Source organism: Ascidia mentula, chromosome 7 (assembly GCF_947561715.1).
Source record: "Ascidia mentula chromosome 7, kaAscMent1.1, whole genome shotgun sequence".
Classification (NCBI taxonomy): domain Eukaryota; kingdom Metazoa; phylum Chordata; class Ascidiacea; order Phlebobranchia; family Ascidiidae; genus Ascidia; species Ascidia mentula.
In genome coordinates, this window is record NC_138572.1 from 9,068,806 (window position 1) to 9,088,293 (window position 19,488).

Here is a 19,488-nt window from a genome sequence, read left to right on the forward strand (position 1 = left end):
ATGACCCATTTTTCCTTCGCAAATGGCGACAGATTCCATGACATAGAAATAAAGTATTACGTGTCTTTCGTCTTTGTAATATTTGTCCATCTGGTAGAGTGCGTTTCGGTATTGCTGAAGAGCAACAAACGGAAGCTTGGCTTCTTTTAACAAACGATCCCCGGTGATAACCATAACTTCAATCAATTCCGGCACCAAACCTGAATCTTCCTGGCAAACTTGTTGCAGCATTCCAGCAAATGATTGTATGTAGTATTCATCTTTATTTTCTGGGTCACTATCAGATACTTTAAAACATTGTTGGGCTTCTTTTAATAAATGTTCAGTGTCCACTCCTTTCAACTTTCTCTCGGCTAAAGCTCGAAAAAGCAATATTCTTCCTCGAGAAAAACCTCCACTTTGACAAAAGTGCTGAGCTTCTGCAATATGAAAGCAAGCTTTATCAAATGTTCCCAAGCTATAGTAGCATCTGCCAAGCATTAGGTGTGTATGAGATTTTTTCTTCAGATTATTATTATCCTCTTCTACTGTATTTTTCAGTTCTTCTAAAAAATGTCTAATCGCTTCATCATACTGCTCAAAACGAAACAGCAAATTTCCCAGTGAAAACTCATTGCTACTTCGTTCCAGAATAAAATGTTCTTTTTCATTCATTAAATTGCTATTACGTATCGATTCGTGAAACTCATATCCTACACGATACAAATGTTGAATTGCAGGCATGGACAAAGTGTCCAGGATGGAGGTTTGATTATCCGAACGTGTAAGAGAAATTCCTCCAGCTACTGTGTCCCATTGTGCACCTTTTTCGAAGTAGGTTTTAGATCTAGCGTAATTTGCAATCGCGACGGCAGTCATGAGATCATGATAAAAACTTTGGTCGATTGCACGGAAATCCGCAAACTGGCGAACAATGTCGTAGGAAGATCTAAGAGGCCGGTCTGACATCAGCATCGCCAACGAAGGAAGCAAAATTGTGATGCCACGATATAAATTCTTTTTCACGTGAACAGCTTTGCCGTGCTCTAACGAAAGATAGCTGTATGTCCTAATGTCTTCCAATAGGCCTTCAACTGCTTTTTGTTTGTAGCTTTGCAACCTCATTTTGTTACGAATCTTCTCCCACACAATATCTTGAAATTTTGTTCCCACACTTTTACCATCTGGTTGTCCTTCCCTATTTCCACCCGCGACAAAAATCGACTGAACAATTATTTCAGCTAAGTGATAACCTTCCTTTAGCTCGAGATCCTCATCGACAAAACGCAACATATTATCAACTGTTTGAATGAGTTCTGTGCTCCACGGTTTCTTTTCAGTTGGCATTCTGCCAAGAGGATTTTTACTAGCATGTGGAATAAGGCCGTCAAATGAAATACCGCGTTTTGTGATTACATCCACAAACCAATCACCTCCTTCTTTTTCAAAATCGTTCAATGACTTGATCGCCATTGACGGAAGAATAGTTTCCCCCAATCCGATTACAACAAGCTGGGCTAGCATTGCGTAATTCCGAAAATACTCTATATCTGACTCGTTTAAATCACTTTGGTTTTCTAGCACAATAATACTTTCAAAATCAGAGTAGGGCGTCACTTCAAATCGAGCCAAAGATCCCAAACCCACCAGTGCAAATGAACAAGGTGGTTCGCCGCCTAAAACTTTTGCGGAACATTCAGTAAAGATATTTCTCACTAAATCTGTGAACTTAGATGTCACTGAAATTTGATACTTTTCCATCAGGTTGTAAAATGTTGCTTGAACATTTTTTGTAGTATTTTTTCCTTCCGCAATAAACGGATTTTTGATTAAATTAAAATCTGTCTGAGTTTCATTCCTCAGGTTTTGCACAAGTTGTTTAGTTTTTTCAATCATGGAAAACAATATTAAAGGATTTTCAATTATTTTGAAATTTTCAAATAAAGCTTTGTAAAGACTTTGTAACTTTGCTTGCGCTTGCGTAATGCAATAATATTTTTTCAGTATGTTAAACCTTTCCATGGCAGCTTGGTATAACGCAGCACATTTCAACGCATCAAACCTCGATTGTAGAACTTGTTGGTTACGAAAGGCTTTCTGGAACTTCTCAAAATAAATGTCTCCCAGTTTTTGTATAGTGAAAGCTGATTGATCAATTCCGATTTCCCTTCCATCGTCGCCACAGGAAGCTTTCAACTTAAGTGCAAGTTTGAGTTCATGGGAATCTAAAATACATGTACAAGTGCAAAAATTACCACCTGGCCAAATATAATTCATTAGTTTGTTGCTGATGCTGCCAGGCATATCACTTGGTAATGTAAGGCTCTTCTAGCAAAAAGAAAAACTTGTTCGGTCGACGTTTCGGTCGTTATTCTACTAATTTTTGAAAGGAACACAATAATTCATTTAGTTCGTATTCTCACAAATGGGTGACGTATATCATTTTCGATTCGTCTTACCTAAATCGTCTCCTTCCATTTTTATTGTGTTCCTTTTAACTTTCCAATTTTATAGTAAATGTGGGTTTAAAGACTGATCACTTCAAAATAGCAACACGGAATCGGGACATTTTCCTGCTGCGAAAAAGTATAGCGACAGAGATATATATATGTACATTGGAATGCTTCATTAAACTTCATCGGTCTATAAACATAATAATAATATGTAATGTGATGCAGAACTAGCGTCAAGCGAAAGTCAGTTCGAAGGAAATGATTAAACATAAACAATTACAGCTTGCAAAATATACACGTTTAAAAGTACACTGAATCACAATACAAAAATTTTTTTCTTGGCTTTATTAAAACACTTTTGACTGCTCTGACCATCACTAAACAGTAGTCAATTGAAGCGTTAAACTAAGAACGGTGATAGATATGCCGCTATCAATTGAATAAAATAATAACAAATCTAGCTCGTCGTCCTGCAGTGCACTGTCTCTGAAGCGTTGGCGCAGCTCTTTTCAGCATCACACTTCTTTCCTGTCATTGTTTGGAACTATTTTGCGCAGGAGGAGTGCCAGAGCGCCTAATCGCTCTCGCGCTCCATCAGACTAAATTAGCTTCGCTTTCAATCCACTTCGAGAACAGGCTAATGTGTATCAACCACGTTACAATAATTGTTGCGGTGACCACAAATTCACAATCTTTGTAAGTACGTTTCGTGTCGTGCATTAAATACAACAAAACATTTCGATACATAATGCTAACGTAGTCTTGCCGTTTTTTCTGGGAACAAACTGGTAACTGGCACGAACCCGTTCATTTTCGTCGTCCGAATTACGCCTAAAAGTGACTAATTGTTTTAAGCAGTTATAATGTAAGGAATAAACTGTCTGACGTCACTACATGCACATTCGTGGGCGTATACAGGCAGTGGCGGGATCAAAACATTTCAGCATCCGGTTCTCTCAATAGCAGCATGTCATTACACGCGGGAATACGGTGCAGGAAGTGAAACACATGCCTACACATACGGTTGTTAACAACGGGTTCGCTTAGGTCATAAATTTTTAAAAACAGGTTCGCGAACCGGCTAAATCCCACCTCTACATTCGGGCTTGAATCAGGCACGATTTGTATCTAAGCCTCTTCTATCAATTATATCAAAGGAGTGTGCAGGGCAGGCGTTATGTATTGAGGTTTTAGTCTAGAAGTTTTTGTAAACTATTAGGTAAACTTGATGGTAATTGCTAAAATATGACAAAAAGCATAACATATGAAGTTAACTTTTTAACTTTCCTTACCAGCAGCGTTACTGCCACACATTCAACCACGAACACGAGAGGAGAAAAATAGATGTCTAAATAAAGTATGTAACGGTTGTTGCACCTATAGCGTAATTTAAAACTTTAAAGTCTGGTGTGCCGATTCCCCCAAAATTTCCCCTGGTTAATAGGATAGTGTCAAAACTAGCATAGTTTCCCTCATATGACAACCACATCGGGTCTGTTTGAACGTTTTTAGTTGCGAAGGCAAATAGCATAGTTTCAAACGTGGCAATCTTGGCGTATATTCAAAAAAATATCCCACTTATCAATTAAACTTCAGGGGTTTAAGTCTAATTCTTGTTTCGAATGTAGCTTCATTTCTAGTTTTCAGGAAATTAGTAATTTCAATATAACACAAACACTACTAAAAATATAGTTGTTAAAGCGGCGAATTGAGAAGATACAAGAGGGATTTACTGCGCAATCTGAAAGCTATATTAGCTGAAGTCGGTGAATCAATTTAACCCCGTTTACATAACGGTTTTAAGACAGACCCTCTCGTTTTCGGCGAAAAGGCAAGCAGTTTGCGGCAAGTGCATGCATAAAATGAAATTTACATCAAACATATTTCCAAAGTTTTTCGGTTCTTCGTTAAAGAAAGGAGAAAACAGCATTAAAAGTCGACAAATAATCGTAAACCTTTTTCGCTGTTGCGATTTGGACGTCATACAAGCAAAGCGCCTTTTACTGTATATATGAGCGTCAAAATGTAATTACTTATCTTTTGCCGGGAGTAGACAAAACGACAAAATAAACCAATAATGGTTTGTCTTAGTCGTGTTTTTGAAAAGTTTATACATGACGTTAGCAATCATGTCTTGACTTTAAAAGAGTGGAAAAATATAAAATCATAAATGCTTTGACCACAAAAACACCTTGTCGCAGTAATAGTTAAGGGACATTGGTCATATCTGTCTGAAGCCCAAACAAACAATAAAAATCCGTTTGTTGCAATAAGCCTCGTTGGCAGATCTGAAACGACTAAAGTGCCTTCTATGACGTCACGTAACTATATTCTTTGCGTTCGCAACGGTTGAAACGTAACTGTGATCGGCTGTATCTCAAAAACCTGTGCGTGCCCGCAACGAGCTTTTTATCGCCAAAATTTTTTAATAGTTATGAGTAATATTTCATGCAATGGCATGATTGGCAGGATCGCCCCACTGCGCAGGTCCTTGGTTGGCGATCACAGCTAACGTACGTGTGAAGGTTGCCTGGCAAGTTGTGCGCTTGCGCTTCCAGTGTGCCTTGGCCACTATATACCCCGTGAAACCCCTGAGTTGCTCAGTTGGTAGAGCGTTGGGCCTGGTTAGCCCAGGGTCAAGAGTTCAAACCTCACCAGGAGTTTAATGTTGAACTCTGAAAGTTGACGCTACTGGCGAGCAGACCAAGGGTCGGCAGCCTTCCTGAATGCGAAAGTAAGGGGTTTGTGGTCGGTGTACGCAGTAAACTTGAGCCCTTAAAATAGCGGAAGTGCCTGATAGCCAGATGCAGCGCAAGAAACTCGCGGTCAAAGGCGCTGTACTTCGTTTCGTCTGCTGTGATCTTCTTTAGCGCAAACTGCGCCTCGGCTTGTGGCCACTAAACACGTGGTTGGGTGGGCCAGAACGTGGGAAGCTTGAACGCGACAGCGTGTTCAGTTTCCATGGCCTCCATATAACGATTTTGGAGCCTCGGGGTCACCAATAAAGCGGTTGATGCTTTATTGCGAGAATTAGAAGAGCGAGCAACACAAAAAAACACGAGTATATAAGGCGGCAATCGCGACACGAGAAAAAGGCAATATCACGCTTCAATGCACAGGCGAACACTACAGTTCGGTCGCCACAACTTACACATATAAAAGGATAAAAAGATAAAAGCGCAAACAAAACAACGTTTGTTCCATGGACACACAACGATTAATTTAGCACCCGACAGAAAATCAAAAAACGACCAAACAGATGAACTGAAAATAGATAAGATTCTGCTATGTGTGTTTGTGTTATTTGTCGCAAGATGTCGCCCCGGTAGCAGCACAAAAGCCCCCGACCATTGGCAGCATTGGTCAAGCGCCAGACCCATATCAAAAGAAGAAAACCTGATATATTATATCGTAAAATGTCGTCTTTTGCAGGTTGCAGTGTAAAAAAAATATATGATCTGTGGATTATTTGGCGACAAAGTTATTTATTTTCGTAAAGCGGCAATCCAAAGTCATCCATTTGATTCTCAAGTTGTAAAAGAAACCCATGCACTCAAAGAATTAATTTGGATGGATCATTGTTGGCATCAACAACTGGATCAAAACCGCTTCTTCCTCATATATCCGAGCAAAACAATTATTGTTTAAAACGACTGAAAAGGTATTATGTAACAAAAGCGACAAAAATCCGTAAACAAAAGTTGCATAAAAAATAATTCCTGGAGATTTTGTGTACAACTTGTTCAGTACCCGAAAAACCATGCCAGAAAAATTAGATGCCACGTTGTTTCCAGAGATGTGTCACAAGTTGGGCTTCATTTAAAATTCGCTTTCTTGCTCAAGTCACGCATTTTTCTTTTACGAATAGGAAGAAGAGTGATGACTTATCATTTAAACTTTAAATTAACAAGGGCAACGTGGTGGTCTGACATGTATTTAAGTGTTCGAACGTTTATTTTAGGAAAACGTAGCAGAAATATATATCAGCAATAGTTATGCTGAAAACTATTTTCTTTTGCATATGTTTACTGCCAATTATTCACGACACATCGACATGGTACGTACTTGTTTAAATCCAAAATTTTAATGATAATATTTGTGCATTTTTTTCGGATGTATACGTTCATGGGTAACAACTGATCACTTTTGTGTGGTGTTTGTACTTCCGTATAGTCGTTTATAATTAGCATAAATAAACTGACGGGTGCATGATGTTACTGACATGTGCTTCGAACTGAATTACAGGATTTTGTAGTTGTTTACATTTTTTGTTGTTGCACGGAGTGAGGTTGGTGATGTTTCTGTAAATCGAGTTTTTCCGACAAACAGAAATACAAATCCCGGTAAAAACTCCCTGTATTATTGCAGGCTGATTTGGAAGAATCGAACGAGTGTATGTAGCACCGCGTCCTGTCTATGGAGCTGGGCAAGCTGTTCACGACCTTGTGGAGGTGGAAGGCAATCTTCCCGAGTGACTTAATTATGAAACCAATCAAACTAATCGGTCTTTAAGTATAACCAGATAGAAAATATTCCACTTGTGGTGACTTTGGGTGCAAGTAAAGGAACAACTTGGTGGCACAAAATGTGCGGGCGAAACATTCTTTAACCAATCCTGCAACACTCGGCCTTGCCCTGTTGATTGTTTATGGGGAGAATGGAGCAATTACGATAAATGCTCTGTAAGTTGTGGTGGGGGAACTCAAACAAAACTTAGGAAAATCGCTCGTTACGTAAGGCATGGAGGTTTAAATTGCACAGGACCAACCGAGCAGTCGCAAAGATGCAACACCCAATGTTGCCCGGTTAACTGCCAGTGGGGACAGTGGAGTAAATTTAAGGATTGTTCCATTGAATGTGGTAACGGCACACAATATCGCAATCGACAGGTTGTGGTTGCAGCTGACTGCGGTGGTCAAGGATGTTTGGGCGAAGATACCTCGTCACAATTCTGTAACACTCACTGCTGTCCCATCGATTGTCAATGGGGAGAGTGGAGTGATTTCGGCGAGTGTTCTGTCCCATGCGGTGGAGGCCAAAAACACCGTCAACGCCAAGTTTCCATGGAGCTCGCGTGTGGGGGAAAATCCTGCAATGGTTTAGGTATTGATTCAACACCGTGTAACACACACCCATGTCCTGTGGATTGTGTCTGGGGTAACTGGGGTGTGTGGAGCAACTGCAATGTTACCTGCGGTGGTGGATCCAGGTTCAGATCAAGAAAAATTGACGTGGAAGCTCAGCATGGGGGATTCGAATGCGAAGGTCAATCAGAAGAGTCAGAGTAAGTGTTTATTGAATAGAAATGCATGGTGTTTGGTACTTGTCATGAGTGGGAATGTGGCGATTTTGTGTTGGCACCAGATATCACTCAGCTTCCCATTTGTTAGATTCCCTGTTCCTAATTTGCTAAAAATTTACTGCTCATTACTTCTTTCTATAACAATAAACAATTATTTGCAGAATCTGTGATCAAAATTGTTGCCCAGTCAAATGTGTCTGGAACAATTGGAGTGTTTGGACGCTCTGCTCCAAAACGTGTCAGAATGGTTGGTAGTTATTTGGTATGCTTTCTGGCATAGATTGAAAAAAAAACGTAACAAAATTGTTTATTTGAAGGAACGCAATCAAGGTTGAGAAGTGTCAGTGTGACGCAAACATGCGGTGGTTCCCCTTGCAATGGCAGCTTCATGGAAGAGAGAACGTGCAATGATGTTTGTTGTCCTGAAGATTGTGTGTGGGGCCAGTGGTCAGCTTGGGGAGAGTTAGTATTTATTTTGGCTCTTGTACCTATCTAAATGTTACCGTAATGATTCGTTTTCTCTGAAGGCAATTTTCTGGAAAACAATTACTATCAAAGTTTGACACTGCATTGCTTCATAGGATGTATAAATTAGCGATAATCAAGTTTATATGATGCTAAAAATTGGTTGATAATTTGTCCAGATGCAACAAAACTTGCGGCACAGGCTCTAAGGTACGGGAAAGAAATATTCACTTGAATAAGACCTGCAACGGGGCGGAATGCGTTGGTGATCACAGGGATGAACAAAAATGCAACTCTCAGTGTTGTTCTGGTATGTTGTCCCAGAATAGCTGAATAGCAGTTCAGAAATTCGTGTCAAAATCTTGAAATCGAAACCCAAATTACACTCTGTCTACAAAGAATCAGCAGGACAAATTTTTGTTTAGTAAGCTGCACTGTATCGGATTGGGAAAACTGGGGCGTTTGTCCACAAACATGCGGTGTGACGAACAATAAAGTCAGGAACAGATCAGTGATCACTAATAACACGTGCGGAGGGGAGGAGTGCCCGACCCTGCAGGAAGTTGAGAGTTGTGAAGTAGTTTGTTACAATGGAGCAACTGCGACTGCTTCAGGTTGTTTATGTCAACCAGGGTGGAGCGGTCTGTGTTGCGATCAAGGTATTTTGTTTAATTATGTGGTTTGTTATATCTGCAATAGAAAAGTGGCAATGAATTTTTTTGTGATGTAATGAGTAATCTGCAGCTTCGAAAGCTTTTAAAAGTGTTACAAAACTTATTTGGAATTTTGAAAGAACAGCACAGTAAATGAGTAATCTGCAGCAATGTTAGTAATTACGTGGCTGTCTGCATTTCCAGACGTTGACGAGTGCACGCAACAAGGAAGTAGTTCATGCCCCTTGAATTCAGTCTGCGTCAACACAGAAGGAAGTTATCGATGTGAGTGCGTCTCAGGCCATGAGTTTGGCTTCATTTGAATTTCACTTCCTTGCTCTTCAATCTCGCTTCCTTAATTGCTCTAAATGCTTGACTCATCCTGAAAACTCTTCAAATTAGCGCAAGCACGCTTGTGGTTCGTACATTCATTTGAGACCAAATAGTGTTGAAACGTTTATTTTAGCAAAACTGCAGAAATTTTAAGCAGCGGTAGTTATGCTGAAAACTCTTTTCGTTTGTTTATGTTTGCTGGCAATTATTCATGGCGCATCGGCATGGTAAGTATGTTTGTTGTTGTGCGGAGTGAGGTTTGTGATGTGTTTGTAAATCGAATTTTGCCGTCAAAAAGAAATACAAATTGCAGCAAAATGTTCGATTTACCCCAGAATTTGGACTTCTGCAGGTTGTTTTGGGACGATTGTAGCACCACGCCCTGTCAATCGAGGTGGGGAAACTGCTCACGACCTTGTGGAGGTGGAAGAATGTATCCAACAATAACTCGGAGTAAGGGAGAGTGCGGTTCCTGCAACTTGCCTTACTCGAGATCGTGCAACACCCAATGTTGTCGAGGTAATGAAACAGAGAATAGGTTTCTCCTTATTTGCTGTTCAGTGGAAAATGAGGTTAAATTTGTTTTAAATTTATGAAACATATCAATGCGACTACAAAAAAACGTGCTGTTGTGTTGGAACGTAATAGCGATACAGATATTAGCTACAAAGCGTTGTGCGCATTGCTTCGACCTGCCAATACACATCAGTGCAGTTGGTGACTGACAACAGTCTTATCAGCTATAAAGAGAGGATCTCACTTTGCAGTTTCTTTGCGCTGGATGTCGCTGCGTTAGGTCCCAAACGAGGTACGAGCGGTTAGAGACAAACTGTATTGGATAATACCATCGCCAAGCAACTGCTTGGGATCTAATAGTGTGGCCGGCTTGGTAACACGAACATTATTGGCTCATTCCGTGTACATAATATACAGAAGTTGGCAATATAACAATTATAATCTACACTCCGAGTGGAAGTTAGTAGTACTCTTTATGAACAAATGTACTTTGAATTTAACTGTAATGAAATTTTGTAATAAAAAAATTCAATCTCTGTGTTTTAAGATATCGCATTTCGACTATTATCATCATGATTGTTTCAGTGAACTGCTATTGGGCATCATGGAGGAGTTGGGGTGGATGCTCTGCGAGCTGTGGAAGTGGAATCAGGACACGGACCCGGGGATACGGCCGGAGTGCAAGTTGCGGAGGCAGTCGTTGTTACGGAGGCTCAACTTCGTCACAGACTTGTAACACAAGATGCTGTCCGGTGAACTGCGCCTGGGGATCATGGGGGCGTTACGGTTCATGCTCCGCCAATTGTGGCGGAGGAACGCAGTCTAGATCTCGCTCTAAAACAGACCCCATTCTTGCGGAGGGTCTTGCTCTGGGTTTTCGTATTCTTCTCGCTCGTGCAATACTCACTCTTGCCCTGTGAATTGTCGTTGGAGTTCATGGGGTGAATACGGGACATGTTCTGTCTCTTGCGGAGGTGGAACACAGGTTAGATCAAGAAATATCTCTGTAAGTTCCAGGCATGGAGGTTTAGCTTGTTCGGGGCCATCAACGTCTTCAAGTAGATGCAACTCTCAGCTTTGCCCTATCAATTGTCGTTGGAGTTTGTGGGGTGAATACGGGACATGTTCTGTCTCTTGCGGAGGGGGGACACACGTTAGATCAAGAAATATCTCTGTAAGTTCCCGGCATGGAGGTTTAGCTTGTTCGGGGCCATCGAAGTCTTCAAGTAGATGTAACTCTCAGCTTTGCCCTATCAATTGTCGTTGGAGTTTGTGGGGTGAATACGGGACATGTTCTGTCTCTTGCGGAGGGGGAACACACGTTAGATCAAGAAATATCTCTGTAAGTTCCCGGCATGGAGGTTTAGCTTGTTCGGGGCCATCGAAGTCTTCAAGTAGATGTAACTCTCAGCTTTGCCCTATCAAATGTCGTTGGAGTTTGTGGGGTGAATACGGGACATGTTCTGTCTCTTGCGGAGGGGGAACACACGTTAGATCAAGAAATATCTCTGTAAGTTCCCGGCATGGAGGTTTAGCTTGTTCGGGGCCATCGAAGTCTTCAAGTAGATGTAACTCTCAGCTTTGCCCTATCAATTGTCGTTGGAGTTTGTGGGGTGAATACGGGACATGTTCTGTCTCTTGCGGAGGTGGAACACAGGTTAGATCAAGAAATATCGATGTAAGTTCCAGGCATGGAGGTTTAGCTTGTTCGGGGCCATCAACGTCTTCAAGTAGATGCAACTCTCAGCTTTGCCCTATCAAATGTCGTTGGAGTTTGTGGGGTGAATACGGGACATGTTCTGTCTCTTGCGGAGGTGGAACACACGTTAGATCAAGAAATATCTCTGTAAGTTCCAGGCATGGAGGTTTAGCTTGTTCGGGGCCATCAACTTCTTCAAGTAGATGCAATTCTCAGCCTTGTCCTATTGATTGTCGTTGGAGTTTGTGGGGTGAATACGGGACATGTTCTGTCTCTTGCGGAGGTGGAACACAGGTTAGATCAAGAAATATCTCTGTAAGTTCCCGGCATGGAGGTTTAGCTTGTTCGGGGCCATCAACGTCTTCAAGTAGATGCAACTCTCAGCTTTGCCCTATCAATTGTCGTTGGAGTTTGTGGGGTGAATACGGGACATGTTCTGTCTCTTGCGGAGGGGGAACACGTTAGATCAAGAAATATCTCTGTAAGTTCCAGGCATGGAGGTTTAGCTTGTTCGGGGCCATCAACGTCTTCAAGTAGATGCAACTCTCAGCTTTGCCCTATCAATTGTCGTTGGAGTTTGTGGGGGTGAATAAGGGACATGTTCTGCCTCTTGCGGAGGTGGAACACAGGTTAGATCAAGAAATATCTCTGTAAGTTCCTGGCATGGAGGTTTAGCTTGTTCGGGGCCATCAACGTCTTCAAGTAGATGCAACTCTCAGCTTTGCCCTATCAATTGTCGTTGGAGTTTGTGGGGTGAATACGGGACATGTTCTGTCTCTTGCGGAGGTGGAACACAGGTTAGATCAAGAAATATCTCTGTAAGTTCCAGGCATGGAGGTTTAGCTTGTTCGGGGCCATCAACGTCTTCAAGTAGATGCAACTCTCAGCTTTGCCCTATCAATTGTCGTTGGAGTTTGTGGGGTGAATACGGGACATGTTCTGTCTCTTGCGGAGGGGGGACACACGTTAGATCAAGAAATATCGATGTAAGTTCCAGGCATGGGGGTTTAGCTTGTTCGGGGCCATCAACGTCTTCAAGTAGATGCAACTCTCAGCCTTGCCCTATAGATTGTCGTTGGAGTTCATGGGGTGAATACGGGACATGTTCTGTCTCTTGCGGAGGGGGAACACACGTTAGATCAAGAAATATCTCTGTAAGTTCCAGGCATGGAGGTTTAGCTTGTTCGGGGCCATCAACGTCTTCAAGTAGATGCAACTCTCAGCTTTGCCCTATCAATTGTCGTTGGAGTTTGTGGGGTGAATACGGGACATGTTCTGTCTCTTGCGGAGGGGGGACACACGTTAGATCAAGAAATATCGATGTAAGTTCCAGGCATGGGGGTTTAGCTTGTTCGGGGCCATCAACGTCTTCAAGTAGATGCAACTCTCAGCTTTGCCCTATCAATTGTCGTTGGAGTTTGTGGGGTGAATACGGGACATGTTCTGTCTCTTGCGGAGGTGGAACACAGGTTAGATCAAGAAATATCTCTGTAAGTTCCAGGCATGGAGGTTTAGCTTGTTCGGGGCCATCAACGTCTTCAAGTAGATGCAACTCTCAGCTTTTCCCTATCAATTGTCGTTGGAGTTTGTGGGGTGAATACGGGACATGTTCTGTCTCTTGCGGAGGGGGGACACACGTTAGATCAAGAAATATCGATGTAAGTTCCAGACATGGGGGTTTAGCTTGTTCGGGGCCATCGAAGTCTTCAAGTAGATGCAATTCTCAGCCTTGCCCTATCAATTGTCGTTGGAGTTTGTGGGGTGAATACGGGACATGTTCTGTCTCTTGCGGAGGTGGAACGCAGGTTAGATCAAGAAATATCTCTGTAAGTTCCAGACATGGGGGTTTAGCTTGTTCGGGGCCATCGAAGTCTTCAAGTAGATGCAACTCTCAGCTTTGCCCTATCAATTGTCGTTGGAGTTTGTGGGGTGAATACGGGACATGTTCTGTCTCTTGCGGAGGGGGACACACGTTAGATCAAGAAATATCGATGTAAGTTCCAGGCATGGGGGTTTAGCTTGTTCGGGGCCATCGAAATCTTCAAGTAGATGCAATTCTCAGCCTTGCCCTATCAATTGTCGTTGGAGTTTGTGGGGTGAATACGGGACATGTTCTGTCTCTTGCGGAGGGGGGACACACGTTAGATCAAGAAATATCGATGTAAGTTCCAGGCATGGGGGTTTAGCTTGTTCGGGGCCATCGAAATCTTCAAGTAGATGCAATTCTCAGCCTTGCCCTATCAATTGTCGTTGGAGTTTGTGGGGTGAATACGGGACATGTTCTGTCTCTTGCGGAGGGGGGACACACGTTAGATCAAGAAATATCGATGTAAGTTCCAGGCATGGGGGTTTAGCTTGTTCGGGGCCATCGAAATCTTCAAGTAGATGCAATTCTCAGCCTTGCCCTATCAATTGTCGTTGGAGTTTGTGGGGTGAATACGGGACATGTTCTGTCTCTTGCGGAGGGGGGACACACGTTAGATCAAGAAATATCGATGTAAGTTCCAGGCATGGGGGTTTAGCTTGTTCGGGGCCATCGAAATCTTCAAGTAGATGCAATTCTCAGCCTTGCCCTATCAATTGTCGTTGGAGTTTGTGGGGTGAATACGGGACATGTTCTGTCTCTTGCGGAGGGGGGACACACGTTAGATCAAGAAATATCGATGTAAGTTCCAGGCATGGGGGTTTAGCTTGTTCGGGGCCATCAACGTCTTCAAGTAGATGCAACTCTCAGCTTTGCCCTATCAATTGTCGTTGGAGTTTGTGGGGTGAATACGGGACATGTTCTGTCTCTTGCGGAGGGGGGACACACGTTAGATCAAGAAATATCGCTGTAAGTTCCAGGCATGGGGATTTAGCTTGTTTCGGGCCATCAACGTCTTCACGTGGATGTAACTCTCAGCCTTGCCCTATAGATTGTCGTTGGAGTTCATGGGGTGAATACGGGACATGTTCTGTCTCTTGCGGAGGTGGAACACAGGTGAGGTCAAGAAACATCTCTGTAAGTTCCAGGCATGGAGGTTTAGCTTGTTCGGGGCCATCAACGTCTTCAAGTAGATGTAACTCTCAGCTTTGCCCTATCAATTGTCGTTGGAGTTTGTGGGGTGAATACGGGACATGTTCTGTCTCTTGCGGAGGGGGGACACACGTTAGATCAAGAAATATCGATGTAAGTTCCAGGCATGGGGGTTTAGCTTGTTCGGGGCCATCGAAGTCTTCAAGTAGATGTAACTCTCAGCTTTGCCCTATCAATTGTCGTTGGAGTTTGTGGGGTGAATACGGGACATGTTCTGTCTCTTGCGGAGGGGGAACACACGTTAGATCAAGAAATATCGCTGTAAGTTCCAGGCATGGAGGTTTAGCTTGTTTCGGGCTATCAACGTCTTCAAGTGGATGTAACTCTCAGGCTTGCCCTATCAATTGTCGTTGGAGTTTGTGGGGTGAATACGGGACATGTTCTGTCTCCAGCGGAGGGGGAACACAGATTAGATCAAGAAATATCTCTGTAAGTTCCAGGCATGGAGGTTTAGCTTGTTCCGGCTTTTCGATGTCCGTAAGAATTTGCAACACCCACCCATGTCCAATGCATTGCATCTGGGGAGCGTGGAGCGAATTTGGAAAATGTTTTGTGAGTTGTGGTGGCGGAAATAAGATGAAAACAAGATCGGTGCAAGTAAAGGAACGACTTGGTGGCACAAAATGTGCGGGCAAAACATTCTTTAACCAATCCTGCAACACTCGGCCTTGCCCTGTTGATTGTTTATGGGGAGAATGGAGCAATTACGATAAATGCTCTGTAAGTTGTGGTGGGGGAACTCAAACAAAACTTAGGAAAATCGCTCGTTACGTAAGGCATGGAGGTTTAAATTGCACAGGACCAACCGAGCAGTCGCAGAGATGCAACACCCAATGTTGTCCGGTTAACTGCCAGTGGGGACAGTGGAGTAAATTTAAGGATTGTTCCATTGAATGTGGTAACGGCACACAATATCGCAATCGACAGGTTGTGGTTGCAGCTGACTGCGGTGGTCAAGGATGTTTGGGCGAAGATACCTCGTCACAATTCTGTAACACTCACTGCTGTCCCATCGACTGCCAGTGGGTAGAGTGGAGTGATTTCGGCGAGTGTTCTGTCCCATGCGGTGGAGGCCAAAAACACCGTCAACGCCAAGTTTCCATGGAGCTCGCGTGTGGCGGACGATCCTGCAATGGTTTAGGTGTTGATTCAACACCGTGTAACACACACCCATGTCCTGTGGATTGTGTTTGGGGTAACTGGGGTGTGTGGAGCAACTGCAATGTTACCTGCGGTGGTGGATCCAGGTTCAGATCAAGAAAAATTGACGTGGAAGCTCAGCATGGGGGATTCGAATGCGAAGGCCAATCAGAAGAGTCAGAGTAAGTGTTTATTGAATAGAAATGCATGGTGTTTGGTACTTGTCATGAGTGGGAATGTGGCGATTTTGTGTTGGCACCAGATATCACTCAGCTTCCCATTTGTTAGATTCCCTGTTCCTAATTTGCTAAAAATTTACTGCTCATCACTACTTTCTATAACAATAAACAATTATTTGCAGAATCTGTGATCAAAATTGTTGCCCAGTCAAATGTGTCTGGAACAATTGGAGTGTTTGGACGCTCTGCTCCAAAACGTGCCAGAATGGTTGGTAGTTATTTGGTATGCTTTCTGGCATAGATTGAAAAAAAAAACGTAACAAAATTGTTTATTTGAAGGAACGCAATCAAGGTTGAGAAGTGTCAGTGTGACGCAAACATGCGGTGGTTCCCCTTGCAATGGCAGCTTCATGGAAGAGAGAACGTGCAATGATGTTTGTTGTCCTGAAGATTGTGTGTGGGGCCAGTGGTCAGCTTGGGGAGAGTTAGTATTTATTTTGGCTCTTGTACCTATCTAAATGTTACCGTAATGATTCGTTTTCTCTGAAGGCAATTTTCTGGAAAACAATTACTATCAAAGTTTGACACTGCATTGCTTCATAGGATGTATAAATTAGCGATAATCAAGTTTATATGATGCTAAAAATTAGTTGATAATTTGTCCAGATGCAGCAAAACTTGCGGCACAGGCTCTAAGGTACGGGAAAGAAATATTCACATGAACAAGACCTGCAACGGGACGGAATGCGTTGGTGATCACAGGGATGAACAAAAATGCAACTCTCAGTGTTGTTCTGGTATGTTGTCTCGGAATAGCTGAATAACAGTTCAGAAATTCGTGTCAAAATCTTGAAATCGAAACCCAAATAACACTCTGTCTGCAAAGAATCAGGAGGACAAATTTTTGTTTAGTGAACTGCACTGTATCGGATTGGGAAAACTGGAGCGTTTGTCCACAAACATGCGGTGTGACGAACAACAAAGTCAGGAACAGATCAGTGATCACTAATAACACGTGTGGAGGGAAGGTGTGCCCGACCCTGCAGGAAGTTGAGAGTTGTGAAGTGATTTGTTACAATGGAGCAACTGCGACTGCTTCAGGATGTTTATGTCAACCAGGGTGGAGCGGTCTGTGTTGCGGTCAAGGTATTTTGTTTAATTATGTGGTTTGTTATATCTGCAATAGAAAAGTGGCAATGAATTTTTTTGTGATGTAATAAGTAATCTGCAGCTTCAAAAGCTTTTAAAAGTGTTACAAAACTCTTGGAATTTTGAAAGATCAGCACAGTAAATGAGTAATTTGCAGCAATGGTAGCAATTACGTGGCTGTCTGCATTTCCAGACGTTGACGAGTGCACGCAACAAGGAAATAGTTCATGCCCCTTGAAATCAGTGTGCATCAACACAGAAGGAAGTTACCAATGTGATTGCGACCCAGGCTACCAGAAAAACAGCAACATGGAATGTGAAAGTAGGTTTTTGGCTCGTGTTGCAATTCATTGTGAAAAACACAGAAACTTTTTGAAAAAAATTGTTTACTTCTATATTGGTTACTTAGTGTTTAAGCATTCAATACGCGGTTTGTTCTTCCATGCAATACAAGTTTTGGCTCGAGTAACAATAAATTCTAAACTTTCTGTTACAGATGTTGATGAATGCATAAACGAGATTTCAAATTGCCACCAAAACGGTCGATGCGTTGACACTGATGGAAGTTTTTTTTGCATGTGCGAGCATGGATTTTCAGGAAATGGAACAGTCTGCTTAGGTATGCCACTGGTCCTTTTTTAATCATTTAAATAAAATCGCCTGCAGAATCCTTACACTATTAACAGTAATTTTAATTAGACGACAAAACAAGAGCAAGCATTCATGATATTAGATTCCTAATTTTAATTTTAGGTCAACATAGTTAATGATACAACTTTGGAATTATGTATTTTATTCGTCCAGATATTAATGAGTGTGAAGCAAACACTGCTCTCTGCCCAGACAACACCATATGTGTCAACACTAAAGGAAATTATTCATGTCCATGTCTGACTGGCTTCGTGTCTCAATTTGGGCTATGTTCTGGTTCGTACTGACAAAATAGTGATGGTTATTCGATAGTTAATGTTAGGTTTGAAAACACAGTTCACATTTTTCAATTAAGCATTCAACAATTTTGGACACTGTTTTGTGAGCCCACGCAATGTAATAGCTGAAATTGCTAAGTTAAGCGGTTGTAAAGCGGGCGACTTTAGCATGGAAAAAGTATGCATTATTTCAGAAATAGTTGCTTGTCATATTTTGTTGAACAGATGTTAACGAGTGCCAGCAAGGGAATGCCGGGTGCGCTGTCAACGCAAATTGCGAAAACACGTTCGGTTCGTACAAATGCTTCTGCAATGAAGGAATGTCCGGGGACGGAAGGACTTGTGTTGGTAAGAATTAAACTTGCTTATGTTTGCTTGTTCGGCAACTGGTGATTTGAAACGAAACATTCAACATAAAAAATAACTACTATAAGTCCTCACCAATATCAACCAACACAAAAAATTAAACATCTGCTTTAAAACACACGTTATCCTTGAGTTTAGTTTGCGTTTCATTCATCAAAAATATCACGTTTTATTGGGGATTTCCGTAACAATTTAATAGTAATGATGTAAATACAGTACAGTTAGGGCTTGTCACACCTATGCCACCATCCATTTTCAAAATGGTTTATTAAGGTTTTATTCTTTGATTTCAGTTATGATTTAATAAAACACTTTTGCCTTGAAGACATCGACGAATGTAGCGACCCACAGAAGAAACCTTGCACCGGTGACTACATGGAATGTCAAAACACAGTGGGTAGTTTTCAATGTACATGTCCTTCCTACATGGGCCTCCAAGATGGAAACTGCGTTGGTAAAAACTACTTTGCAAATTTTTATTTAAATGTAAAAGAGGGTGTATTGAGCGTACAACCAAAGCTATCAACAACCTTTTGTGCAATAGTGTAGATTGATTTACAAATACAAATCAAGCAGCATTGATGAATAATTGATCTAATCTAATAATCTAATCTAATTACCCCAACTGGCATGTGACAAACTTTCGGTTTAGAACTTCCGCCAAACTTTGTTTCGAGGAAAAAGAAAGAACCGTCAGCGTCAGGCGGAACCATAATTATAAAGTTGACGCTTTACGTGCTTTCGGGAATCGTGGTGATCCTACTGCTCGTATTTGTTGCAGTGCAGGTAAATTAAATCTTTATAATGTATTCCAGTACGTTTTTTATGCCAACTGTTGTAACTGTGTAATTCATGCTCATGTTGTGCTTTTTAACCAATTTATTGTATAAGGTCTACAAAGGAGTGGCAAATTCAGAGACCGAAATATTGACAAATCCGTCTCACTGTGAACACAACGCAATAAAACTGGACGAAATTAATGACGAAGATCTTTAACATCTGAATGTGACACTTTTGACATTGAAATATGTCCTCACATGTGTTGTTTACAAATAAAGCTTTGGAATATTTTTCGCATATTTGATCATTTTATGACACTATTCTTTTGAAATTAAAAGAAAACAAGTCGTTCATTACAAAACATCACCTTCCTTTAAATCAGGACGTTTTCTGATATTTCGCAACATGTTTAACAAACAAACTGACAGAGAATTTTACGACAGTAAGCGTGTATTTTCCACGAAAGATT

At 41.8% G+C, this 19,488-nt stretch overlaps 1 protein-coding gene across 1 annotated transcript; it reads left to right on the forward strand.

The window, feature by feature from the left end:
* Positions 1-8,797: 8,797 nt before the first annotated feature.
* On the forward strand, positions 8,798-19,235 carry LOC145909506 (uncharacterized). Its single transcript, XM_082996894.1, has 15 exons — positions 8,798-8,858; positions 9,057-9,412; positions 9,538-9,704; positions 10,287-10,617; positions 14,959-15,671; positions 16,135-16,279; positions 16,462-16,592; positions 16,708-16,941; positions 17,138-17,266; positions 17,441-17,563; positions 17,749-17,871; positions 18,099-18,221; positions 18,565-18,693; positions 18,892-19,025; positions 19,131-19,235. The coding sequence occupies exons 2-15, from the start codon at positions 9,351-9,353 to the stop codon at positions 19,233-19,235; spliced, it is 2,649 nt and encodes an 882-aa protein (XP_082853020.1). The 5' UTR covers positions 8,798-8,858; positions 9,057-9,350.
* Positions 19,236-19,488: the final 253 nt, after the last annotated feature.

What these genes read in the sequence shown, in the direction of transcription:
- LOC145909506 (XM_082996894.1), top strand. Translation starts at nt 9,351, where the DNA reads ATGCTGAAAACTCTTTTCGTTTGTTTATGTTTGCTGGCAATTATTCAT. An exon ending in CAGCAACATGGAATGTGAAA is followed by an intron (nt 17,267 to 17,440) that starts GTAGGTTTTTGG and finishes TTTCTGTTACAG; the next exon opens with ATGTTGATGAATGCATAAAC. An exon ending in TCAATTTGGGCTATGTTCTG is followed by an intron (nt 17,872 to 18,098) that starts GTTCGTACTGAC and finishes TTTGTTGAACAG; the next exon opens with ATGTTAACGAGTGCCAGCAA.